The sequence below is a fragment of the Pongo abelii genome, chromosome 14 (genome assembly GCF_028885655.2).
Source record: "Pongo abelii isolate AG06213 chromosome 14, NHGRI_mPonAbe1-v2.0_pri, whole genome shotgun sequence".
In the NCBI taxonomy this organism is placed as follows: Eukaryota; Metazoa; Chordata; class Mammalia; order Primates; family Hominidae; genus Pongo; species Pongo abelii.
The window spans coordinates 28,677,594-28,704,888 of NC_071999.2; the positions used below are offsets into that span (position 1 = coordinate 28,677,594).

The 27,295-nt window shown below is 37.5% G+C and overlaps 2 protein-coding genes across 30 annotated transcripts in view; one reads left to right on the top strand and one right to left on the bottom strand.

Moving 5' to 3' along the window:
- The window catches only part of LOC100434580 (RING finger protein 17), a 144,786-nt gene that overhangs the window by 115,000 nt on the left and 2,491 nt on the right, over positions 1-27,295 (top strand). For 11 of the 19 annotated variants that reach the window (XM_063714753.1, XM_054529445.2, XM_054529442.1 and 8 more), the window contains 11 exons: positions 243-406; positions 2,733-2,852; positions 4,182-4,262; positions 6,316-6,441; positions 7,577-7,636; positions 9,754-9,870; positions 11,707-11,875; positions 15,255-15,390; positions 18,085-18,274; positions 20,260-20,368; positions 20,807-20,995. In XM_063714753.1, the coding sequence (XP_063570823.1) occupies positions 243-406; positions 2,733-2,852; positions 4,182-4,262; positions 6,316-6,441; positions 7,577-7,636; positions 9,754-9,870; positions 11,707-11,875; positions 15,255-15,390; positions 18,085-18,274; positions 20,260-20,358 (1,262 nt within the window). In that variant the 3' untranslated portion in view covers positions 20,359-20,368; positions 20,807-20,995. Of the gene's footprint in view, positions 1-242; positions 407-2,732; positions 2,853-4,181; positions 4,263-6,315; positions 6,442-7,576; positions 7,637-7,833; positions 8,087-9,753; positions 9,871-10,256; positions 10,443-11,706; positions 11,876-15,254; positions 15,391-18,084; positions 18,275-20,259; positions 20,369-20,806; positions 20,996-25,395; positions 25,769-27,295 lie in introns of those variants that run through there. The other 8 variants (XM_054529441.2, XM_054529449.2, XM_063714752.1 and 5 more) reach the window with 7 other exon arrangements.
- The window catches only part of CENPJ (centromere protein J), a 52,394-nt gene continuing 46,737 nt past the window's right edge, over positions 21,639-27,295 (bottom strand). For 8 of the 11 annotated variants that reach the window (XM_054529473.2, XM_054529469.2, XM_054529474.2 and 5 more), the window contains 6 exons: positions 26,081-26,145; positions 25,752-25,865; positions 24,796-24,936; positions 24,634-24,718; positions 24,438-24,558; positions 21,639-23,855 (listed from right to left, as the gene is read on the bottom strand). In XM_054529473.2, the coding sequence (XP_054385448.1) occupies positions 23,663-23,855; positions 24,438-24,558; positions 24,634-24,718; positions 24,796-24,936; positions 25,752-25,865; positions 26,081-26,145 (719 nt within the window). In that variant the 3' untranslated portion in view covers positions 21,639-23,662. Of the gene's footprint in view, positions 23,856-24,437; positions 24,559-24,633; positions 24,719-24,795; positions 24,937-25,749; positions 25,866-26,080; positions 26,146-27,295 lie in introns of those variants that run through there. The other 3 variants (XM_024230894.3, XM_054529471.2, XM_063714754.1) reach the window with 2 other exon arrangements.

Below are 27,295 nucleotides of genomic sequence, written 5' to 3' on the forward strand. Positions count from 1 at the left end.
TTCATATTAGGCTAGCTGGTATGTGTTTAGAGCTCCTTATGATGTTTGTACTCTCAAAATATAATCAAAGATCATAATATGGTTTATATGCTATTACTAGTATGTTTTAAAACACAGATTTTTACAAAAGTTCTGTTTTGGGAACTGGTTTTTAATTATATTACTGAAGAGATGAAGTTATTAAATTGACAAATGATAGGGAATTTTCCTTAATGCTTTCTATCTTTAATACTTTTTTTCAGAATTTGAGCTAATAAAAATGACAAATGAAATTCAAAGTAATTTAAAATGCCTTGGTCTTTTGGAGCCTTATTTCTGGAAAAAAGGAGAAGCATGTGCAGTTAGAGGATCCGATACTCTGTGGTATCGTGGCAAGGTGATGGAGGTTGTAGGTGGTGCCGTCAGAGTGAGTCTGATATTCTTTTGTGACTGTTCTAAAGCTAAATGCTATAGCATTAAATAGTCTTGTGCATTTGAACACAAGAAAGTTGGATTAAAACATCTTTTGATGAAAATTGTGTAGGAATATAGGTTATATTATAGTTTTATTTGTGATAATTTTTTGTTTTATTTACAAATATATTTAGTAACCTGAATAAGCAAAAAATAGGGAGGGATTTGATCATTGGTTAATGGATAGACCTCTTAGTTGTAATTGGTAGCCCTGTTTCCACACATAGTGTTAAGTAAAACAATATGTTTTCCAGTATGTTAAATATCTCGCTAGCAAATTTGTTTATGGCCCTGTTAGTTTTTCAGGATAACGACTAATTTACCTTTCCAGAATAATGAGGTAACTAACACTCAGGTTTCATTCAAAATCTTCAAAAATAGCTACATCCTTTGAAATATATATATATATAAATATATAATATATAAGTATATATAAATATATATAAATGTATATAATATATATAAATATGTAATATATAAATATATAAAAATATATATAATATATATAAATATATATAAATATATATAAATATATAATATGTAAATATATAATATATATAAATATATACATATAAATATAATATATATAAATATATATATATGAAAATACCTCTAATACATTGTATTTTAAATACCTCTAATACATTGTATAAGTAAGCAATGAAATTGATGAAGTACTTCATCATATATTCAGCACTTGAAAACTTTAGTTTTAATTAGGGGTGAGGGGAGAAAAACTTAAGTGAAAAAGTCTTTTGTTTCCACCTAGACAGGAGTTTATTTTCTGTTTGATGATGATAACTAATGATTACATAGCACTTCAGGTTTTTTAGCTTCCTTCACATATATGCATTTATATTTTATAATTTGTTTACAATTATTCTAGACATAGATTATTATTCCCATTTTACTAATAAGAAAATTGAAATTTAGGTTCAATGACCTGCCAGGGTCACTGGGTAGTAATGCTAGAGTTAATATCCAAGCATCTGATTCCTAAACTTCTGATTCTAAGTCTTACGCTTTTTCTATTGAACTACAAATTTTTAATGGTTTTCATAGAAGTAAAATAGCTTCAAATTTGGGGTAAGTACTTAAACATCTGGATAGTTATAGGGGTTATCTGAGCAACTTGAATGTATGTGCAGAGTGACATACATTCACCTATACATACATTTGAGTTGCTCAGATAACCCCTGACCTTTTTTTCTCTACAAAGGTGAAATGAAATTCAGTGTTCATCAAGTTATCATACTTCATGAACTTTACATTTGTAGAATCAAAATAAATAAGATGGTGAACTTTTATAAAAATTCTCATGCTGTCCAAATATCTGTTTATTTTAACTTACTTAAAAGAAATTTGATAGTTTAATCATCACCTTTTATTTTTTTATGTGGTCACTTTACATTTTTAGTATACACAATGGATTTTTCATTTCTTAACCTGGTATCTTTCAAAGTTTATCCTGTGATTCACATTAAGCAATAAACGTCTCGTGAAATCATATCCTAATTATCTGTGAGGTATTCAGACATTTTTTGTTTAATTCTATTTTATTTTTTAATGGTAATTGCCAAGCAAATCCAGTTAAACAGTGATATGTTCATTTCATTACGTTGGGACAGAAGAAATAATTTATTGGCATTCCGTATTCTTCGGACAATTTAGAAATTGAATTATCAAAATTAAAGCATTTCAAAAAGGGATTGCTCTTGAGGAATTTGTAAATCCAATAAAACCCAGTTTTTTTAAAAAAAAAAGTCTGATGGGTTAAGTGTAAGAAAACTTTTTTACAATGAGGTTTGATACACTATTGGATGAGAGAATAAATACAGTATTGCTTTTTTTCCTGGAAATTTTTGAAATCCAGATTTTAAACCTTTCAGTTTTTTTTTTTTTTTTTTTTTGAAACAAGTTCTTCCTCTGTCACCAGGCTTGGAGGCAGTGGCACAATCACAGCTCATTGCAGCCTTGACCTCCCAGGCTTAGGCAGTCCTCCCACCTCAGCATCCTGAGTAACCAGGACTACAGGCACATACCACCACAGCCAGCTAATTTTTGTATTTTTGTTAGAGATGGGGTCTTGCTGTGTTCCCAAGGCTGGTCTCAAACTCCTGGGCTCAAACAATCCACCCACCTCTGCCTCCCAAAGTGCTGGGATTATAGGCATGAGCCACCAAGCCCGGCCTGTCTTTTTTCTAATAACAGGAAATACCTTTTGTCCCCTAGCTTTTGATAATAAATTTTAACTGTAAATTGTATTTGTCCTGTTTCAGGTACAATATTTAGATCATGGATTCACTGAAAAGATTCCGCAGTGCCATCTTTACCCTATTTTGCTGTATCCTGATATACCCCAGTTTTGTATTCCTTGTCAGCTCCATAATACCACACCTGTGAGTACATAATAATTTGTGGAATGATTAATTTTAAATATTAGTTTTTATTAATAATTTTTCAGAAATATTTAGAATGTAAAATGAAATTTCAGTTTCAACAAAAAAGTAATGAAACACCAACAAATAAGTTACTAAGACAGCTAAACAGCCTTTATGAAGACAATTACAAAATTATGCTCAAGGCTGTAAAACATCTGAGTAAATGAAGAGACGTGTTCATAAGTGGGAAGGTATAAGATTGCAAAAGTTTATTTCTTTATGAAATGAAATTACAACAAACTTGAAGCTGGAGATCAGATAAAAGAGTGTCTTATTCTGTCTTGCTGCATAACAAATCAAGCTGAGACTTAGTGGTCTAAAACAACAATAAACTTTCATTATCTCATACAGTTTCTGTGGTTCAGGGATTAGGAGTGGCTTAGCTGGGTTGTTTTGACAAGGGGTCTGTATTAGTCCATTTTCACACTGCTATAAAGATACTACCTAAGACTGGGTAATTTATGAAGAAAAGAGGGTTAATTGACTCACAGTTCTCCATGGTTGAAGAGGCATTAAGAAACTTACAGTTGTGGTGGAAGGCGAAGGAGAAGCACATACCTTCTTCACAAGGTTGCAGGAGAAAACGAGATTGAAGGAGAAACTGCCAAACACTTTCAAAACCATCAGTTCTTGTGAGAACTCACTATCAGCATGGGGGAAACTGCCCCATGATCCAGTCACCTCCCACCAGGTTCCTCTCTCGACACATGGGGATTACAATTCAAGATAAGATTTGGGTGGGGACACAGCCAAACCATATCATGGTCCCTTGTGATACTGCCATCAAGCTGTCCACCATAAGTGTAGTCACCTGAAGGATCAACTGGAGACAGAGGGTCCACTTCAGATGGTTGACTCACATCACTTTGGCAGGAAGCCTCACTTCCTCACCATGTGAACCTCTCAACGCATAAAAACGTAACAATTACTATTCCTTAATGAGTACATATTGCAGGCTTTATACAGGCACTGCATTGGCATATTGGTCTTTTTTAAAAAGTCTTAAATGTAATGTTTTGTTTTTAAATGTAGGGTGTGTGTGTGTGTGTGTTTTCTCACCTCTGGCTGAAGAGGTTTATATTTTTAAAGCATAAAATGAGTACTCAAATTGTTCATTTTTAAAGATTATTTTTATCATGTACCTATGATATTCTCTGAGAACTGCTTGTGTATTTTGTACTACTGTCTGATATTATTTGTTTATGGCTACTTTTATGTATCTTAATTTGCTTCCTGCTCTGATTTTATGAAAGCATAAAAGAATCTGAGTTTATTAATCTCAAATAGGTTGGGAATGTGTGGCAACCAGATGCAATAGAAGTTCTTCAACAACTGCTTTCAAAGAGAGAGGTGGACATTCACATTATGGTAATTTAAAGTATATATAGTTGGTATAAATTATTTGCCATAAAATATTATAATTAACATAATTTGAGGGATATTTTTTATGATAAGCAATGGTATATACCTTCTTATGTGAATTGCTTGTTAGCATAAAAGAAACTACCAGTTTGGTTCCTAGGCTTGCTTTAAATAAGCCTGATTTTGAACAAGTTCCTGAGAACTTTCATAACCATTAAAGTCACTAATTTGAAAGATTCTTTATTAACAGCTTGTTTTGTTACAGGAAGCAGTATTAAATTGTTGGACATGTTTATAATTATATGTAGCAGTTTCCAAGATGGTGCTGAACACTCAGCACTGTCTCAGGTCCAGGTAATTCAGGGAGTCTATCATGATCCGTGTCCTCAAAGCCCTTATCTGGCTAGTGAAACAAGGCAAAAACCTAAAACATTTGCACTACAAAGTAACATGCCAAGAGCTAAGTGACTGGTAAAAAGAGTAAATGTAATAGGAATTTAGAGATGGTGAGAATCGAGGTAGCCCTTGTAATGTTCTCCTGACTGGGGAAATGAAACGCACAAAGGTACAGAGAGACATTTTAGGGAAATGGTGTAACTGTTTGACTTGAATAGTGGAGGTTTTGTGAGTAGTAGTGGTAGTGAATAGCATTCAGGAGAGGTAGGGGCCAGTTGGTGGGGTTGGTATGGAGAGCCTCAGTGGAGGTTTCTGAGCAGTGAGGTAATAAGATCAACCTGCAGCTGCTATGTTTGCAGGGCCTGAGTGGGAAGATATATGGTCAGCAAAGTATTTCTGTATTAAAGGATGATGATAGAGTGATAAAAACCTAAAAGTGGCTTTTGTTAGTACTAAGAGTCCCTCCCTAGTTACTTAGTCTCCATGGCAAGTCACTGAAATATGGTAGAGATTGAAATTTTTAGTTGGTCTAGACATCTTTCATTGCTTCTTCGCTTAATTGACACAGAAGAACAGCTTGTGATATAGCAAAGGCTGCCAGGTGTCTCAGAGACCACGAATGTGCATGCCACACAACCCAACCAACAGCAGGCCTTGCCCAGACTCACTCCTCTCCCTTTGTACACAAAGGGAGATGCTGACCGAGGGCCTCTTAGGTGCTAGCCTCTGCTCTAGGCCTGGACACACAGCTGGGGGCTGAGCAGTAAGAAATCCCTGCCTTTCTAGAGCTTGCATTTCAGTGGTGGGAAAGAGAAAATAAACTATGAGGAATATCAGATTAGATAAGAGAGAGGCTGATAGGAATGGCATGGCCAGGGAGGAGGTTCCACTTTAAACATGCATCTGGGAAGACGTCGCTGCAAAGGTAACATTTGAGTCAACACCTTAAAATGGTTAGAGGACAGACCATGCGGGTGCAGGGAGAAGAGTGCTGAGGCAGGAGCAGGGCTAGGAGGGAGGGGACTGCATTGGCAGAAGAGTGAATGGTAAGAAGAGATAGGACAAGATCTGCTGGGAGGCAGCAACAGTAATTCAGTGAGGAGCAGTAAAACAGTGAGGAGCAGTGAGTTTGGACAAAGGTGGAATCAGTGGAAATGAAGAGAATTGCTGTAGGTCAGCTTATCAGTTAGGGACACATTCAGTACCCAATAACTGTAAGTGAACTTTATTCAGAGTTTTAAAGTTACCATGATTCCTGCTTTTAGACTGTTTCGAGTCCCACCAATTTTGGATTTTTAAATGAAACTTTATTTCTTCACCTCTGAACGTAACCTTTTCTTTCTCTTTCTACGTAGTGTAATTTATTAGTATCATCTAAAGGTGATGTATTTGGGAATTGGAATTATATATAACTAGTTATTTTGTGGTAAATACCTAGAAAACTCTATGAACTTGAAAGTGTATATTACATAAACCAAAGTAGTAGAATTACTCGCTTATAGCGCATCAAAATACCAGGAAGAAAATTCTATGAAATGAGTCACTAGCCAAACTGTCTAGTTAATACTATGATTGTCAGAAGCTAAATTTGATATTTGCTGACTATAAAAATGTCATCAAGTGGAGTTTATTTTTATAATTATCTTTATTGAACTTTAAATAGGAGTTACCTAAAAATCCATGGGAGAAATTGTCTATTCACCTCTATTTTGATGGAATGTCACTTTCTTATTTTATGGCATACTATAAATACTGTACTTCTGAACATACTGAGGAGATGTTGAAAGAAGTAAGTGAACTATTTTTCTATAAAAATCTAAAGTGTAGAAAAGTCTAGTTAAAATGTCACATTTTGTCTTATACTATGTCTTAAATATGATTCTGCATATCTGATCTATTAAGAGAGTCTAAAGGACTTACACATTTTTGCTGAGAAAGATAAATAGGTTGTGTCATGCATTATAAATGTCCTGTAAAAGACTTTAATTACATTAAGATTCAATTAATGTTTCTGTACCTTCAAACCTAGTGCGATGCCCATGCTATTCAGTGTTGTTTGAATGTAGGGATGCACATTCTAAAATCTTTATAGAATTCAGTACCAGCAGAGGGCTCTTGCTCCAGATAAAATATTTTTTCCTTTTACTTGACACAAAAGCCATGTATTACAAAATTTCTCTCATTTGCCTTCTCACAGGAAACCCAGAGTCACATTTTGAGCTTAGCTTCCATAAGTGGTTCATTCCTTGCCTGGTGCTTCTGTGGTTTAGTACTTTAAAAAATATAGCCTGTTACAAGATATGGTTTCACATTTCAAGCTGCTATAAATCTTTTATAGGAATAGATTATGCATCATTATATTTTATATCACAAGATATTTTTATTTCTAGAGTTGCAGTCTACTTGTTAGACTTTTTAATATTCATTTTGGTGATAGTACACAACCAAACATTGTTCTATGGATAAAGAAAACTACTTTCTTCTCTCAAATAGAAATTGTGCTATAACTTTGTACCTGTAATCCTCACTGCCAGCTTTTTCTTTAAAGCAGAGGTGTGGTTGTTGTGGGTGAGTGTGTGAGTGTGTAAAAGAAGTTACGTCTGTTATTAAATAGGTTTTATAAAGATTACTTAGTCTTTCTGTTCTAGTTGTACTATTCACTGTGAACATTTTAAAGGGAAAGGTAAGAGCTCCCACTCTTATAATAAATGAATTAGCTTTGACATGTGTTAACATACATTTGAGGTTTCTTATTGTTGAAAACTTATGGTGAGATTATTCAGAACGTTAGATTTTCCTGTAATTGATCTGAAATAAATAATACCAACAAGGAAATGCACCCAGTTTTTGTGGGGATGAAATATGGAAAGTACCTTAAAACAATATATCTAAAGGTGATTTTACTCAATACCATATTATTTCAGAAACCAAGATCAGATCATGATAAAAAGTATGAAGAGGAACAATGGGAAATAAGGTTTGAGGTAAGTAACAATCCAAGTATTTTGGAAACTTTGGACACTTCATTAATACGCAGGATCTGATACAGGACAGCTCTCTTTTATAAAAAACAGTTTTATTGAGTTATTTATATATCATAGAATTTACCTATTGAATATACAGTTCAGTGTTGTTTAATATTGTTCACTGTTTTGTAACCATCACCACTATCTATTTCCAGAATATTTCATCACCCCCAAAAGAAGCCCTGTACCAGCAGCAGTCATTCTGCATTCTTCCTTCCCTAGCTTCATGACAGCCACTTCTGTCCCTATGGATTTGCTTATCCTGTGCATGTCATATAAATGGAATCATACACTATGTGGTCGTTTGTCGCTGGCTTTTCACTTAGCATAACATTCTCAAGGTTCATACATGTTGTATATATCAGTGCTTCACTTCTTTTTGTTGCTGAATAAAATTCCATTGTATGGATATATTTTGTTTACCCATTCATCTGTTGATAGACACATGGGTTGTTTCCATCTTATGGTGATTGCGAATAATGCTGCTGTCTGATCAGGTACAAGTTTTTATGTAGACATATGTTTTCCCTTCTTTAGGGTATACACCTATTAGTGGAATTACTGAGTCTGTGGTAACTATGTTTAACATTCTAAAGATCTCCAAGACTGTTTCCCAAAGTGGCAGCATCATTTTACATGTATGCCAGTAGTGTGTGTGCAAGGACCCCATTTTTTCCACCTCCTCACCAGATTACTACTTGTAATCTGTTTTTCTAGCCATTTTAGGATAGGCATGAAGTGGCATATCACTGTAGACTTGATATGCTTGTCCTGGTGATTAGTATTGTTGAGCATCTTTTCATGTGCCTATTGGATATATATATATATATTTTGAGAAATCCCTTCAAATCTACTCCCCATTTTTTTTTGAGTTATTTATCTTTTTATTGTTGAGCTATAACAGTTCTTTATGCATGCAAGTACCTTATCAAATATATGATTGCAAATATTTTCTTTTATTCTGTGGGTTGTCTTTTCACATTAATGGATTTGAGAGCGTCTCGCTATATTGTCCAGGCTGGTCTTGAACTCCGGGGCTCAAGCAGCCCTCTTGCCTTTTTGCAGAGTAGCTGGAACTAAAGGCATGGACCACCACACCCAGCTTTCTTTTCACTTTTTTGATAGTGTCCTTTTAAGTACCAAAGTTTTTAATTTTGATGAAGTCCAATTTATCTGTTTTTTTCTTTTGTCACTTGGACTTTTTGGTGCAGGAAGAGTTTTAGTACGTAAACGTTTGTAATTTATGAAAATAACATAACCTTATTGTAAATTGCCTATTACTTAATTAAGTTCAACAAATTTCAACAGTGGCTGATCACTTTTTGCTGAATTTTCCTAGGTTCAAACTTTTTTTTTGTTTTGTCTACCAGTTTGAAATGTTAAATAGTAATAAATTAACCTACAAATTTGAATATGATGGTTTTACTTAAGATAATTACCATATTCTTGAAGAATAAGAACTTTTTATAAAGATATTGCTTGTATTTGCAGAAAAACATGCACCACATTTTTATACACATTTGCTTTTAACAATTGCTAGGTGCTGTGATCTTCCTGGGAATCACGTAACTGTAGTATTCCTTTGCTTTCATAGGGCTTAAGAGAAAGCACACCTTTTTGATGATTTTAACTTAAATTTTTTTTTAGCATTTCATGTATTATTTTAGTTTTTATTAGAAAGTACTTATTCTTAACTACTGCAAAAATGTATAAAAGGAAAAAGGATCTGTTCCTCATTCTGCACCTCAAACACCCCAGCCCTCATTAGTGGCAGTTACTATTATTCTTCTAGAATTGTATGTAGAATTGTATGTGTAGATAATATGCACATCAATAAACATTCATGCATTTTTTTGCACAAAACACTTTTAAAATTAGAGGACAAAAGAATACTAAAGATCTTTGATTATCATCACATTTTGGTCCTACTGTAATAAAATCATTTTATGGTATTCAGTATTTAAGAGAGCTTGCTTTCTGCTAATTGAAAGGTAAATTGGCACCATCATGAATTTTTATAATATAATAGATTTTTGTCCTTATTCTGAAATTTGAATTTTTCTGTGGTGTTTTAGGAATTGCTTTCGGCTGAAACAGACACTCCTCTTTTACCACCTTATTTGTCTTCATCTCTGCCTTCTCCAGGAGAACTCTATGCTGTTCAAGTTAAGCACGTTGTCTCACCTAATGAAGTATGTGATCTAAATGATTAGTTGGTGAATAAAAACATAACAGGCTATCTTGGTCTTAAAAACTCGAAGTGACTCTTCACTTATCTTCCTGATTTCAAATGTTGCAAATTCGTGACCTCTAGTTTGCCCCACCCTATAGTATCCTCTTCAGATATTTGTTAATATTTAAGGCAAGTGTTTTTTAAGGACCTACTGGGTTCCCGGTGTTGTGCTGCTTTATTCCATGTTATGCTTATATCCGATATTTAGATTTTTAAGGTGGAACCGTTTCTACCTATGAAATCTTAAACATCTCGCTTCCCTTCCTCTTCCTGCACTGAACTCTTCCACTTAATCACCTGGCTGACACCGTGTTCCACTTACTATGTTTGTCTGCCTCCCCTTAGGGTATAGCTCCATGTTGTTCATTGAGGTATCCCCAGAACCTAGAATAGTGCCTGATAAATACTAGGCACCTGGTGAATATTGATTGAATGCGTGAATAAAGGCACTGAAAGTTCAATTACATGTCCTTGGCTAACAAAGAGAGGAAGAAATAAGTAGCTTCAGCAGCTCCTTCAGCCTTTTACACAGTAAGCCATTCTTTCACAGGCAGGGGAAGGATTTGCTTTCTAATTTCATCAGAGAGCAGAGTAAGTAGCATGTTATGCTCTATATAGTTGCTAAACAACTATTGCTGGTTTTGGTAATTTTGCTTATTTATTGCTGCATCACAGTTTACCCCTAAACTTAGCTTAATACAAACATACATGAGGGTCAGGAATCTGGGAGCTGCTGAGTTAAGCACTCTAGCTCAGGCTCTCAGGAGGTTGCAATCATGATGTTGGCAGGGGCTGCAGAAACCACTTTCAAAAAGACTCACTCACATGGCATCACCTGGAAGGCTGTGTTTCCTGCCCTTGGCCTCTCCAGTTGTCTGCTTGAAGCATGGCTATGGCTTCCTGGCGCATGAACTCCCTGGCAGTTCTACCAAGACAGAAGCTACATGTCCTTATAAGCCAGTCTCAGGAGTCATACACTGTCACTGCAGTTGTGGTTTTTGTTGTTTGTTTTTCGAGATAGGGGTCATGTTGTGTCATCCAGGCTGGAGAGTGCAGTGACATAAACGTAGCTCACTGAAGCCTTAATTGCCCAGGCTCAAGCATTCCTCCTGCCTCAGGCTCCCGAGCAGCTGGGCCTACAGGCATGTACTACCATGCCCAGCTAATTTTTTTTTTTTTTTTTTGAGACGGAGTCTCGCTCTGTCGCCCAGGCTGGAGTGCAGTGGTGCGATCTCAGCTCACTGCAAGCTCCACCTCCCGGGTTCACACCATTCTCCCACCTCAGCCTCCAGAGTAGCTGGGACTACAGGCAGCTGCCACCACGCGCGGCTAATTTTTGTTTTTGTATTTTTAGTAGAGACGAGGTTTCACCGTGTTAGCCAGGATGGTCTCGATCTCCTGACCTCGTGATTCACCCTGCCTCGGCCTCCCAAAGTGCTGGGATTACAGGTGTGAGCCACCGCACCCGGCTTAATTTTTTTGATTTTTAGTAGAGATGAGGTCTCACTGTGTTGCTCAGGCTGGTCTTGAACTCATGAACTCAAGCGATCCTCCCACCTCAGCCTTCCAAAGTGCTGGGATTATAGGCATGAGCCTCCATGCCCGGCCTAATCATGTTCTCTTGATCACAAGATAAGTGTGGTAGGATGTGGGAAGGAATAGGAGGTGAATATCAGGAGGTATAGGGGTCTCTGGGAGCATCGCTGGAGGCTGTCTGCCACAGTAATTTTGTCCACATACGTGAATTCTTGAAATTCCAGAATCTGAAAGTTTTCCTTTCATTCTCCCCACTTAGGTGTATATTTGCCTTGATTCTATAGAAACTTGTAACCAGTCTAACCAGCATAGTGACACAGATGATAGTGGAGTCAGCGGGGAATCACAATCCGAGAGCCTTGATGAAGCACTGCAGAGGGTTAATAAGAAGGTAGAGGCGCTTCCTCCTCTGACGGATTTTAGAACAGGTATACTTATTATATTTGAATGAAACAGGATACTTAATAAAACTTGGATTTTGTTTTAATGGGCTGATGACCTTGGGCTATCTCTAATGTTGATATTTTCCTCATATTCACTTTATATGCATGATTTCCTGGAATCCTCAAGATACCCAGAAGATGACTTCTTTCTCATTTTCTAGATAAGGAAGGTGAACTAAGAGACGTTAAGTAAACTCCCTTGGGGGACACTTTCATGTTCCACAAATAAGACAGTGTTGGAAAATTGCATAAAGATTATTTTCTAAGTTTGAGGTTATCAGTAGCTGAAATTGCAGGAGTTGTCATTCAGACCTTAATGGTCATCATGTTAATTACAAGCCACCTACAATGGTAATCTTGAGGTGGAGGCTCAAAGTATAACCTGTTCTGTCGGGATAGGTCAGATTTCTACTCTTTTATCTTTTCAGTCCATTCTTCCCATCTTTATTAAATATGTGTGATTCTCCTCTGAGGAAAATGTATCTAGTTATTGTAGTATGTGATGCATAGAGATGTATTTATTCTTGATATTTTAGCAAAGGAAAAACACACATCAGCTTAATGTCTTACCTGTATTCAGTGAGTGTTTTGTTTGTTTGTTTTTTGAGACAGAGTCTCGTTTTGTTGCCCAAGCTGGAGTGCAGTGACATGATCTCGGCTCACTGCAACCTCCTGCTCCTGGGTTTAAGCAATTCTCCTGCCTCAGCCTCCCAAGTACTTGGGATTACAGGTGCGTGCCACCACGCCCAGCCAATTTTTGTATTTTTAGTAGAGATGGGGTTTCCCCATGTTAGCCAGGCTGGTGTCAAGCTCCTGACCTCAAGTGAACCGCCCACCTTGGCCTCCCCAAATGCTGGGCTTATAGGCATGAGCCAACTTACCCAGCCCTTTTTTTTTTTTTTTTTTTTAAAAAGATGAGTCTTGCTCTGTTGCCCAGGCTGGAGTGCAGTGGTGCAATCTCGTCTCACTGCAACCTCCGCCTCCTGGATTCAAGCAGTTCTCTTGCCTCAGCCGCCCGAATAGCTGGGATTACAGGCACGCACCACCACGCCCAGCTAATTTTTGTATTTTTAGTAGAGACGGGGTTTCACTATCTTGGCCAATCTGGTCTCGAATTCCTGACCTTGTGATCCGCCTGCCTAGGCCTCCCAAAGTGCTGGGATTACAGGTGTGAGCCACCACGCCCGGCCCAGATGAGATTCTTTATTGTTTTACTGATGACTTTTTCTTTTTTTTTTTTTTTTGAAGACAGAGTTTCGCTCTTGTTGCCCAGGCTGGAGTGCAATGGCGCGATGTTGGCTCACCGCAACCTTTGCCTCCCGGGTTCAAACGATTCTTCTGCCTCAGCCTCCCAAGTAGCTGGAATTACAGGCATGCACCGCCTTGCCTAATTTTGTATTTTTAGTAGAGACGGGATTTCTCCATGTTGGTCAGGCTGGTCTCGAACTCCTGACCTCAGGCCTCCCAAAGTGCTGGGATTATAGGCATGGGCCTCCGTGCCCAGCCCTGATGAGTTTATATATGCAAGAAATTGTCTATAACTCTTTAATTAAAATCGCTTGAAATAAAAATCTTTATTCATTAGTCAAGTATTTCAGTGCCACTTGCCCACAAGTAGGATTCTCTGTGAAATTACACAGAAAGCATATGACATAAGGAAGTAGAACAAGATGGGAAACTGAGGCACATGCCATCACTCTGAAATCTAAGGATGTACGAAGGGAAGTATATACCGTACTAATTTTTCCACCGTTTAACTCAAGCCTAGCGCTCATTGGTACACTTTTTTTTTACTGAGTATTTGCTTGTATCAGGTACCATGTTAGGAATACAGACATCAATTCTGCACTCAAGAACAGGTGCTCTAAGCAGAGAAGAGACGTGTAAACCAAGTAGAGTATGAAAAGAATAGCTCCTCTTAAAGGAGTGTGCGTAATGCCATAGGATCACAGGGAAAGCAGTGATCAGTTATTAGGGCTTTGTTGGTCATGTTGGAGCTGGGCTTTGAAAGAAGAATGATAACTGCTCAAGGTGGTGAATACCCTAAAAACTGTCAGAATGTTTTCCTGATGTTTATGATAAACATCATAAAAAGAAGGGCTCAGGAAAACTTTACTCTAGATGAGGGGGGGACAGCCATAAACTGAGTAGAGGGATCAAAGTTTTAAGTAATCCTGTTTAGGTAACTCATTGAGGAAATGTGGTAGAAGTTGTTTGGGAGAACAAACAACTGAAGAAGCCTGTACATTGTAATAAGGACTTGATATTACAGGCAGTTAAGCTGTACCATTAAAGAATTTTAAATAAGAGCAATGTAATTGGATTTTTAAAAATTTAATTCTGGTGGTCCCATAGCAAATGAAAGGACAGAATGGAAGGCAGGAACAGCAAATATTTATCATCCTTTGCCAAAGATGATGGCCCATGCTAAAAGAGACTAGGGGAGTGTCAGAAGTTGGGGCAGTGGCAATATGAGCTAATTAATAAGTCTTAGGAATACAAGAACTAGCAACTCTGAGAATGGGAGAAATGCCTTTCTTTGAAGCTTAATCCTTAGGAATTAGTGAACAAAGGCTTATAAAATATGAACAGAAAAAGAGAAGGCAACATAAGACCAACTGTTCAATGTTTAATTCTGGATGGTAAGCCTATATTTGTTACATTTTCTTCTTTGTACTTTTCTGTATTAAACATTTTTTGATACATAATTGTGTATGTTTATGGGGTACATGTGATATTACATGCATAGAATGTGTAATTATCAAGACAGTATTTAGGGTATTCATCACCTCGAGCAGTTATTTCTATGTGTTGGGAACATTTCAAGACTTCTAGTTAATCTGAAATATACAATCCATTGTTGTTAACTAGGCACCCTACTCTGCTATCAAATATTAGAACTTATTCCTTCCAACTGTGTTTGTACCTATCAACCAACCTCTCTTCATCCCCCCACCCCAAACACATGTATATTTGCCTTTCATGGCCTTAGGTAACCATTAATCTACTTGTTATCTTCATGAGATCCACTTTTTTAGCTCTCATATGAGTAAGAACATGCGATATTTGTCTTTCTGTGCTTGTCTTATCTTAGTTAATATAATGATCCATCCGTGTTGCTGCAGATAATAGGATTCCATTCTTTTTTATGGCCGAATAGTATTCCATTGTGTATATAATCACCACATTTTCTTTATCCATTCATCTGTTGATGGACACCTGGGTTGATTCCATATCTTGGTTATTGTGAATAGTGCTGCAACAAACATGGGGTGCAAGTAGCCCTTTGATATGCTGATTTCCTTTGGATTAAAAAAATTTAATAAAAGACAATATGATTTTTTCCCTTTTTCTGTCTTTCCAGAAATGCCTTGCCTTGCAGAATATGATGATGGCTTATGGTATAGAGCGAAGATTGTTGCCATTAAAGAATTTAATCCTTTATCTATCTTAGTACAATTTGTTGATTATGGATCAACTGCAAAGCTGACATTAAACAGGTTAAAAATAAATGTCGGGGTGTTGAATTAGATTTCTTTTTTTTTAAATAGTTTTCTTATTGAGAATATTTTTGCCTCTTTTAAAAGAAAAGGGTTATTCTAAGGCTGTTTATAAATTAGGAATTTTTATCGTGTTAAAGTATACATAAAATTTACCATTGTAGCTTTTTTTTTTCTTTTTTCGGTGAGTCTTGTTCTGTTGCCCAGGCTGGAGTGCAGTCGTGCAATCTTGGCTCACTGCAACCTCCGCCTCCCAGGTTCAAGCGATTCTCCTGCCTCAGCCTCCCTAGTAGCTGGAATCACAGGTGCCCGCCACCATCCCGGCTAATTTTTTTTGTATTTTTAGTGGAGATGGGGTTTCGCCATGTTGGCCAGGCTGGTCTCAAACTCCTGACCTCAGGTGATCCCCCCGCCTCAGCCTCCCAAAGTGCTGAGATTACAGGCATCAGCCACCACACCTGGCCCATTTTAGTTATTTTTAGGTGTAACTAATTGGCATTAAATACATTCACAAGGTTATACAACTATCACCACTTTCCATTTCCGGAACAATTTTGTTATTCCAAACAGAAACCCTGCATCTGTTAAGGAATAGGATCACAGTCCATTCTCACCCAGTCCCTAGTAACCCATGGTCTACTGTCTCTGAACTTGCCTGTTCTGGGTACCTCATATAAGTAAATTCATACAGTATTTGTCCTTTTGTGTCTGGCTTATTTCAATAACATAATTTTTAAAGATTCATCCATGTTGTAGCATGTGTCAGAATTTGCTTCTTAAGACTGAATAATATTCCTTATATATATGAGGGGTCTTCAAAAAGTTCATGGAAAATGCATACTATGAAAAAAACTGCATGGATTTCAGAATTTTTTCACGAAAATAAATTTGTACTAACTTGTTCTAACATGTCCGAACAGGATCTAGTTTGAGGCACTAAAAAGGATAAGTGCAACGTGAATTCTGCTCAAATTGAAACAACAACAAACATCAAATTTATGGTGAAGCTTCGGTGGAGGAATGGTGATATCATTTTTGCTTTATAAAAAGTTTATGGAAACAATGCCCCAAAGAAAGCAGTTTACAAATGGATAGCTTGTTTTATGAAGGGATAAGATGATGTTGAAGATGAAGCCCATAGCAGTAGTCCTTCCCCATCAATTTGTGAGGAAAAAAAATTAATCTTGTTCATGCCCTAATTGAAGAGGACCGACAACAGCAGAAATAATAGCCAACACCAAAGACATTTCAATTGGTTCAGCTTATACAATGCTGACTGAAAGAGTTGAGCAAACTCTCCACTCAATGGGTGCCAAACCTGTTGGACCCAGATCAGGTGCAGATAGGAGCAGAGCTTTCAATGGAAATTGTAGACAAGCAAGATCAAGACCCTGAAGCATTTCTTCAAAGAACTGTAATTGCAGAGGAAACATGATTTTACCAGTATGATCCTAAAGGCAGAGCACAGTGAAAGCAAGAGGTGGAAGTGGTCCAGTCAAAAGTGGACCAGTCAAGAGCAAAGGTCATGGCAACAATTTTTTTACGATGCCCAAGGCATTTTGCTTGCCGGCTTTCTGGAAAGCCAAAGAATGACAACATCTTCTTTTGAGTGTTTGAGAAAGTTAGCGAAAGCTTCACCAGAGAGTCCTTCACCACCACAGTGCTCCTGCTCATTCCTCTCATCAAACAAGGGCGATTTTGCAAGAGTTTTACCTAAATCATTAGGCATCCAATTTACAGTTCTGATTTGGCCCTTTCTAACTTGTTTTTTGTTTCCTAATCTTAGAAAGTATTTAAAGGGCACCCATTTTTCTCCAGTTAATAATGTAAGAAAGATCACATTGACATGGTTATATTCCCAGGACCCTCAGTTCTTAAGGGATGGACTAAAGGGCTGTTATCATAGCTTACAAATGTGTCATGATCGTGATGGAATTTATGTTGAGAAATAAAGTTTACATTTTTTATTTTCATCTTTTTCCATGAACTTTTTGAAGCCCCCTCATACAGTATATACTACATCTTATTTATCCCTTCCCTGGAAGGTAGAACTTGGGTTGCTCCCTGCTTTTGGCTCTTGTGAATAATGCTTCTACAAACATGGGTTATACATTTATCTCTTTGAGTACCTTCTTTTAATTATTTTGGGTATATACCCAGAAATGGAACTGCTGGATCATATGGTCTATACTTAATTTTTGAGGAACCTCCATGCTGTTTCCCACAGTGGCTGCACCATTTTACATTCTCACTAAGAGTGTGCAAAGGTTCCAATTCCTGCACATCCTCACCAGCACTTGTAATTTTGTTTTATAATAGCCATTCTAGTTGGTGTGAGGTGGAATCTCACTTTGGATTTGATTTGCATTTCCCTAATGATTAGTGATGTGGAACATCCTGTCATGTGCTTGTTGGTCATTTGTAGATCTTTAGAGTAATGTCCATGTTTATGTATATTTTCTCCCATTCTGTAGGTTGCCTTTTTGTTCTGTTGTGTCCTTTGATACGCAGAAGTTAATTTTTTTAGGAAGTCCATTTTATCTGATTTTTCTCATTTCCTGTGCTTTTGGTGTCGTATCCAAAAAAATCACTGCAAAATCCAATGTTATGAAGCATTTCCCCTATGTTTTCTTCTAAGAATTGTATAGTTTCAGCTGGAAGATAATTTTAATTTAAGAATTTCTTTTGTGACAGACTGTGCCAAATTCCTTCTCATCTTATGCGGTATCCAGCTCGAGCCATAAAGGTTCTCTTGGCAGGGTTTAAACCTCCCTTAAGGGATCTAGGGGAGACAAGAATACCATATTGTCCCAAATGGAGCATGGAGGCACTGTGGGCTATGATAGACTGTCTTCAAGGAAAACAACTTTATGCTGTGTCCATGGTAAGTGTCTCAAGTAGCCAAAATTATTGTAAAGCTATTTCTGTGTCCATACTTTGTGTTTGTTTCTATGCAGTGTCTACACATGAGAGTATACTAAAGCATATAAAGCTATATAGGATATAGTTTATATGTATAGCTTTATATATACATATAAAGTTTAATTTTGAGGCTTGTTAAAATGTCTTAGTTTATATTTAACAAACTGCTTACCCCTATGGTGATATAAAATATCATTTATGTAATTAATAAAATGCTCAAGATGAGTATCCCATAATTATAATGGGGAAACAAATATGCAAACAAGTGTGAGATTGAATGAAATAAGTACTATAACAGAGCTATAGCTAACTTTGTGGGTGGGGGAAGTGTAAGAAGAAATGATTATTTCCATCTGGAGAGGACAGGAAAAGGTGTTTGAGCTGCTACTTAGAAGCCACTCAAGTATTTAATTGAATAAGTAAAACAGGAACGTGGCATTTCACCTGCATCCTAAAAGAGGGGGAAAGAATGGTTGTTCTGCTCATTATAGAAAGGCTTGAATTCTACTAATTATACTAATCTCATAATTGTACTACTTTTGAATTATTTGATGTAGTAGAACGTGTGTCAAAAGGTTAACTAAAAAACTCCAGACTGCATTTAATGTAAATGTTTTCCTCTTAGGTTCAGCATGTCACAGTAGCCCACAGGCAGAATCTGGCCTGTACCTTGTTTTATTTAGCACACAGTGTTTTAAAAGTTGGAAATTTTACCCAAAAAGTCTGTATTTCTGGCCCTGATTAGATATTCTAAAAACTAGGAATCCTGGGTCTCCCCATCCCCCGAAATGGCAGTCAGCTGAAAGTGTAGTCACAGCCCCTTAGATGGGAACATGTGACGTTCAGTTCACCTAGTCCTCACTGCTGGTGTGCAGCTCAACCTGCTTCCCTCCTTTGTGATTTCTGCCTGGTGCCATGATTTTTGGGGATTCCTGACACACTGGCTATGACAAAAATGAGCTCATAATCAGTCAACATGGTTCCTGGAAAGTGCTTTTTGAAAACCCCTGTATATATGCTATTGCATGTGCACAGTGGTATGAATAGCTCATACGGGATTTCTCTCAACCCAGTGAAAATAGGGCAAGTATTTCTTATAGACATTTTTTCACTTCTCTAATATTCAACATTTTGTCAGTATGTAAGGATAAGCAGAACCATAGGATATATGAGAGGATTTATTAAGGGAATTGGCTCACACAATCAAAGGTGAAGTCCTATGATAGCTGTCTGCAAGCTGGAGAACCACAGAAGCTGGTAGCGTGGCTCAGTCTGGAGGCCTCAGAACTAGGGAAGTTGACAATGCAGCCGCTAGTCCGAGGTCAAAGAGCCCCTGGGAGGTCACTGGTGCAAGTTCTATAGTCCAAAAGCCAAAGAATCTGGAGGCTGATGTCTGAGGGCAAGAGGAGAAAAGGTATCCCCCACTCAGGAAGGAAAGGAGAGCAGAGAACCCCCTTTCTGCCTGTTTGTCTCCCAGCCAGCTGGATGTCCCCTGCCCACGTAGAGAGTGGGTCTTCCTGTCCACTGATTTAGCATCAGTCTCCTCTGAAAACACCCTCACAGACACACCTAGAAATGCTTCACCAGCCATTGAGGCATCCCTCAATCCAGCCAAGTTAACTAATATTAACCATCACAGTCAGTTTATGCATAAAGGTATAATGCTTTGTGTGGAATGCAAATGAACTGTAACAAGGGATGGTGGTGGCAAAGCCCACTGGCTTCATTTAGGAAAACCTTGTGAGAAGGAATTTAAATAGAGCAGAAGAATGGAAAGAATGGGATTTTGCAGGAAACCACTACAGATGCCTTTTGGAAGCATACAGTATAAATTATCAATAAGCCCCTGAGAACGCCTTTTCCCACCTGTGTGAATGGCCAGATACGAGAGGGAAAAGGCAGCAAAGACAATACTGTTTTCTTGACAACTGTATCTTTTAATTTTAGGCTCCAGCACCAGAACAGATAGTGACATTATATGATGATGAACAGCATCCAGTTCATATGCCGTTAGTAGAAATGGGGCTTGCAGATAAAGATGAATAAGTGCCTAAGTGTAAGTTCTCGTTCTCTTCATAGCATAAGGCATGGGACTAGTGGAGATTAATGCTAGATTGATCAGAAAAGCACCAGTGGATTTTCCTTGATTTCTCAAAGGAATGACAGCAACGCTCCACCAGATTTCTTCATAGGCCCTTCTCACCTATTCACTAGTATCAAAGAGGTCCCCCATCTGTAAGGATGCTTGGATGGGCTGTCATGACTCTCACAGTACCAGGTACATAGGGAGAGCAGGAGAGAGTGGCCACTGTAAATAATTTTAAGCACATAAATATCTGCTAAGCACATAGAACTACTGAGCAGTCACCATCCTCATACCATGTACTTACATGGGTAGCCAGCTAACTTTTTATCTTGTCCATAAGAAGTGATTCAGCTAGACTTGAACATTTACATTAAGCAAAGGTTTAAAATAACACATTTTGTTTTCCAGGTATACACTGCAGAGCATCTATAGAAGCCTAGAAGAATTCTGTTATGTTTAGACTATGTCTTATCTTTAGACTATTTCAGGCTTAATTTTCCTAACTTGTTCAGCACTAGTGCTTTACCTCTCATTTTTAATTGAACTGTTAGGAATTGTGTGGAAAAAAAAAAGTTAATAAATGTTCGCTTCCAAACATTTGCTTGTTTCATTTTACCATAATTTCAAAATGAAATAGCTAAGACACATGAAAAAAATTTAGTTCATTTTATATCTAATGATTCAGCTTAAGTAAGACATTAGTACAAAAAGGCTTCTCCCAAGCACATTCCCCCTGCCTTCTGTAGAAGTATATTAGTCTCTTCTTATACTGCTATAAAGAACTGCCTGCGACTGGGTAATTTAGAAAGGAAAGAAAGAGGTTTAATTGACTCACAGTTCCACATGGCTGGGGCGGCCTCAGGAAACTTACAAACATGGCAGAAGGCAAAGGGGAAGCAAGTCACCTTCTTCACAAGGTGGCAGGAGGGAGAAATGCAAAGGGGGGGAACGCCCCTTATAAAACCATCAGATCTTGTGAGAACTCGCTATCAATCATGAGAACAGCCTGGGGAAACCACCCCCGTGATCTGATCACCTCCCACGAGGTCCCTCCTTCAACACATGGGGATTGCAATTTTGAGATTTTGGGTGGGAACACAGCCAAAGCATATTAAGAGGTAAACACTACTGTTGTTATGATTTGGTGTTTATCATTCATATAAACATCTTTATAGTTTTACTACATATGAATGCATCCATAAATGACATGGTATTTTTTAATGTATCTGCTGTCACACAATTTTTATTTTCTATTTTATTTGCTCTTTAATCGATGTTGGTATGTATAACTCTATTCACTTTTACTGCTATATCCGTGTACATAATTTATCCTGATACTCCATTACCAGTTTTTTTCTCATAAATGTTCCTCTTTAGGAGCCTTCTATACATGAGCGGTTTTCTAGTACATATACATAGTGATGGAATTTGCTGGGCCATGGGGTTACTTTTTGACTTTTACAATTACTTCACAACTACTTTTTTGCTTTCTAAACAGTAATTCTACCAATTTATCCCACCACCGATTGTCTGAGTTCTTTGCCAGCACTTGGTGTCACCAGACTTTTGCCAGACTGTGATATTAGTAAGAAAAGGTATCTCATCAGTGCATGTCTCATTGAATATGCATTCACTGGTTTATTAGCTAGTGACCATTCTGTCACTTGTTTATTGCTTGTTCATATCGTTTGTCCATTTTTCTATTGAATTATTTGCAATTTTCTTACTGATTTGTAGGAACAATGTATTCTAGTCATCCTTAATCAGTTATTTGTCTTCTAATTTAGGGCTTGCCTTTCCCCTGTTTTGTAATATCATCATTTGACAGAAATGTTCACTCATTTATCAACATTTTTTTTTTCCTGTGAGACAGTCCCACTCTGTCACTCAGGCTGGAGTGCAGTGGCATGGTCTCAGCTCACTGCAACCTCTGCCTCCTGGGTTCAAGTGATTGTCCTACCTCCCAAGTAACTGGGATTACAGGCATGCACCACCACACCCAGCTAATTTTTGTATTTCTAGTAGAGACGGGGTTTCACCATGTTGGCCAGGCTGGTCTCGAACTCCTGACCTCAAGTGATCTGCCAACTTTGGCCTCTCAAAGTGCTGGGATTACAGGTGTGAGCCACCATGCCCGGCCTATCAACCTTTTCCTTTAAGGTTTGTGTTTTTTGTCTCATTTAAAAATCCTTACCTCTCCTGAGGTATCTATAGAATATATCATCTATATATCTATAGATATCTATATATAAGATATATTCTATAGATATCTATATAGACATATTCTATAGATACCTCAGGAGAGGTAAGGATAGATATATCTATATCTAGATATCTATATAGATATATCTGGATATATCTATAGATATATCTATATAGATATATGTACTTATATTCTTTGAAAAGTTTTTCATATTCAGTTAAGTCACCTGGAATTGATAGATTTCATTAACAAAACCTGATTCATAGTATATGTGACAGGTAAGGTCTATCTAGACCCATCTGTAATTATTATAGAAATTTACAAGTAAGTGACTTGCTCATCCTTCAGGGACATCCTGCTTCCATGAGGCTACAGTAATCTCACTGTGATTGAGAACAGGGTAGCTGTGGTCCATGGGTTAACACTGGCTAGTCATTGTTCATGCCCCTCCACTCTCAAGTGTCCCATTTTGAGACATTACAAAGTCAGCCTTGTTATAACTGCTTTCTCCTCACCATGATTACTACCTGTTGTGTGTGACCTATTTATATTCATCCGCTGTTGTAACTTCCCATTCTGTTATAATTAATGAATCTCTGTAGTAGATCAAATGCTCTAATTTTGGTACTAACTGAACATAGTAATATTTTGGCTACAGAGACACGTGTTTACTCCTTCAGTACACTTTCTGTACAAGTCCATTGCTCTATGGCTGATGTGTCTGTGGGACATCTAGGTGGTGTACTTCCTGTACTTCTTGGTTTTTTTATAGCCATTTCTAACCAATAAACACACCTACTTACTGTAAAAACCTATACACAATTTCTAAAGAGTAAAAATGCTTTCCTTAGTCTGTTGAAAGACAGGGTAGTGAATTATAAATGAGAGCTATCAATCATTGCATTTCAAAGAATATAAAAATGAAGATGCCACAGGATAAACTTTTTAGAATCCAATCTTTTCCCCACACATAACACAATAAATTAAACAGAATCCACAGTAAATGTACATTTTTAACAAGAAAAATCAGTTACTGTTACTTCATGATCACGTAAGGATCGTCACAGCTCCGTGTCCATTAGCACATTACCCTCCTTGTCCTTAACTCTTATCCGACCGGATCTGTACTTCGTTTCTTGATGACCGTTTGCATATACGGTTTTAACAGTGCCATCTGGGTATTCCCGTCTCTTGAACTGGGCAGTATGTAGTTCTCTTTGGCCATTATTAAACTCTATGAGTTTGTTGCCATCACTGTAAAATTTAAAATAGAATTTCTTAAAAAAAAAAAAATAGAAAATAGACAACAGAAAAACTATTGAAAAGTAGCCTTTTGATTCTGGCAGCTACTTCTGGAGACATCCCTTGGTTATCCCTATACAATTGTAACTTTCTACAGTGTTTCTGCTTCATGGTGATAGTTCCAATTATCAGATTAGCATTGTTTTAATCATTTATATGTTCATCACCAAATGCTTAGTAACTTTTTTTAACTTGTGTTCTTCCTCTTGGTTGTTGTATTAAAATGGACCCTTCTTTCACTAATTTAAAAACCATCTGAGTGTTTGCTCTGTATCAGGTGGGGAAGAGTTATTCCTGGGAAGGGGCATGATCAGACTTAAAATCTGTTTTGAAAGAATGGAACAAAAAAGCAGAATGTGAAAAATAATTCACATCAAGTTGACTACTTGACATGCCTGTGGGACATTCATTCAAACTGAACCCCCTAATATGGGTGTCACATATCATCAGAAACGCAAGGCTGGGGCACCTTCTGAGCACAGATGAACAGGTGTCACACTGAGTGGTTTTTCTGTGAACATAATGGTGTCATACCGTTGTACTCTGACAATTGTACCATCTGGGAAAATGCTTTCTTCTTGTCCATCAGGAAATAAGTTTTTAACAGTCTGGTCAGGAAACGTGATTTCTTTTCTTCCATCTGGGTAATGTTTTTCTGTTTAAAAAGTTACAGTAAATATTTTTTGAAGGAAGGGAAGAATTTAATGAGAGGGGTGGAGCAAGTTTGTACCTATTTGTCCACTTGAGAAATGTAAGACTTCCAGTCCCTCCGGGTATGTCGTGTGAGTGGTCTGGGCAACTGCGTAGTAGTAGATCTGTAAAGACACACAGTCAGTCTGCCTTTTCTCTAGAGATGGTTAAACTATGGAGGAGAACACCTCTGGAAACATACCACTCTTTGGTCTGGCATGACCTGCTTCACGTCACCATTAAAGAAAGTGACAGTGATGGTCTTCCCATCTGCACTCACTTCCTTTCGAGTTCCATTGGGAAACAGTATAACACGGCACCCATTCTTATAAACCTTTTCCACCTAAAAAAACAACATAAGATTATCACCTAAGATTTTCTCCTGACCAAAATATGCCTAATTCTCCTCCCAACTGCCTACTTTGAAATTTTTTGTAATAAAATGTAAAACGTTCCCTTAAAAGATCCTTTATTTCATCAGGAGTAGCAAACTCGTGATTTTCTAATTTTCTCATTCCTTTTCCATGTATTAGCTGGAATTTACCTAAAAAAGAAAACCTTCCCTTATCAACGATTTGTTACCCTAAAGTAGATGTTGTACAGGAAAGTCTAACTACTACTTTGACTGTTGTTCTTTGTCCTTCTCTCATTCCTCAAGGATAGCAGTGAACTCTAACCCTATAATTTCAATAGAAATGGACCAGATTAGGTATTTGGAAAGTAAATTTTCCATAAACCTGAGGAAAAAATTCCCTCATCACCTCTAACCTGTATATATCCCTTTCTTCCTCATTCCCTTTAGCTGGAACCCCCAGGCAGTTTTCCCACTAAGAAACTTTCCTAAGCATAAGAATAAAACTGCGCTGGCTGGAGATGAGGAGAGAGGCCCCTGACTCAGGATCAGTATAAGAAAGGCTGCATGAAAGGAAGACCTAGAATGAACTGAAGCTTTTAAGAAGTGCCAAGGATTACAAAGGCTTTGGAGTAAGAACAAAGATCATACAGAGATTGTATGCCGCCTTTTGCTGAATCTCTGAACGAGAAATGGCAACTAAAGGCATGTTGTCCAAAGAGCCCTTATTTTAGATTCTGTGTTTCAACTATTTTAACCCATGTTTATTTTTTATAGAATTCATTATTTCAAAAACATTTTTTAACCTTTCCATCAGGATGACTGATTTCTCCTTGTATGTCTTGGTCTTCCTCCTCCTCCTCTTTATATTCAGGATCTGGGAAGTTCAGTGGTTCAAGTGGCTCCCTGGGAGAGGCAGCCTGTAAACACAAGACATTTCAAGCAGCTAAAACCTACTCTTACTTCCAAAGCCAGATTCTGATATAGGGTTCTAGGACTAGTGTTTACAAAATATAACATTTATAATGTTAAGTAAAAACTCTCTTTTACACATGGTTTAGAAACGTAAGTCTATTAACAAATTGATTTCAAGCCTAAGTAATGTATGTTTGAATATATAAAAATAGAGATTTACTTGTCCCTTATCCAAATTGCCTAAATCACGAGGAGGTGCAGACTTGGATCTTCGAGGTGGATTGCCTATTAGAATAAAATTGTCAAGAGTTAGATTTAATATTTAATTGAAAATTTTATTAGTATGATCAAACATTTCCTTAGTTCATATCCTGTGAACTGCTGTCCTTTATCCATTAGTTATATTTTTCTTTACTAATTTATAGTTCTCCGACACAGGTACTTAAGTCCTAGATGTCCAAGAAAGACAGTATCTTGTCTCAGAGTTTACAATCCTGGGGAAGAGACAGGTGATCAAACAGCCTGACAGACAGACCCAAATGTATTTCAGAGACAATCACAAGGTGTAAGGTGCAGATAAAAGAGGCATCTAAGACCTGTGGAATTTGGCTTCATCAAATAACTGGGTATTTAGTTAAAACATAAATGCCCTTGTGGCTATGGTATAAACTTTTTGTAATATGACCAGCACACCAATCACATACTGTTACCAGCAACATATACATTACAAAATAAACACACCCCCACCAACAACAAAGTGAGGTGAATCTCTAAAAATACACTGAAGTGCCATTATTTTCATCCTATGTGCCAATGGATCATACTGTAAACATTCAACTTGGAAGGGTCTCGAGCAAGTGCCAGAATCTGACCTAATTGTTAAAAAGTGTAACGGAGCTGGATGTTACGGGAGAATGGCCTGAAGGAGGAGAGCGGAGGCAGGTGGTCAGCCAACAAGCTGCCAGGCGTGTGAGGCGGCTGTGCTGTGCCTGTGAGACAGGAATAGTTCCATTACACCGTGGGAAATCACTGATTCATAGGTCCCAAACTGCCACACGTCAGCAATTTCATATGATTCAATGTAACTAATAGATCCAGAAAATAACATCAGAGGGATCAGTCTAGGGACTACTGGGAGTGGATGGTGAAGGATAACAGAAAAAGTACTGGGAGTACACAGGGGTTTGGGCTTGAGCAAAGGGGCAGATGGCAGACAAGGCTCTGGGGATAGCAGGAGTGCTCTGTTTGGGATGACACAAGAATGTCATGCTTCACCCCCACAGGTTATGTGTGCAAACTAAACCATAACTAAAGCTGTGTGATATCATTTCTCATAACCACCTCTAGAGAAAAGACTAGAATATTATTCGTATTTTATGGCAAGAAAACCCAGGCTAAGTGGTTAAATAACCTGCCAAGGTTGTCAACTAATAAA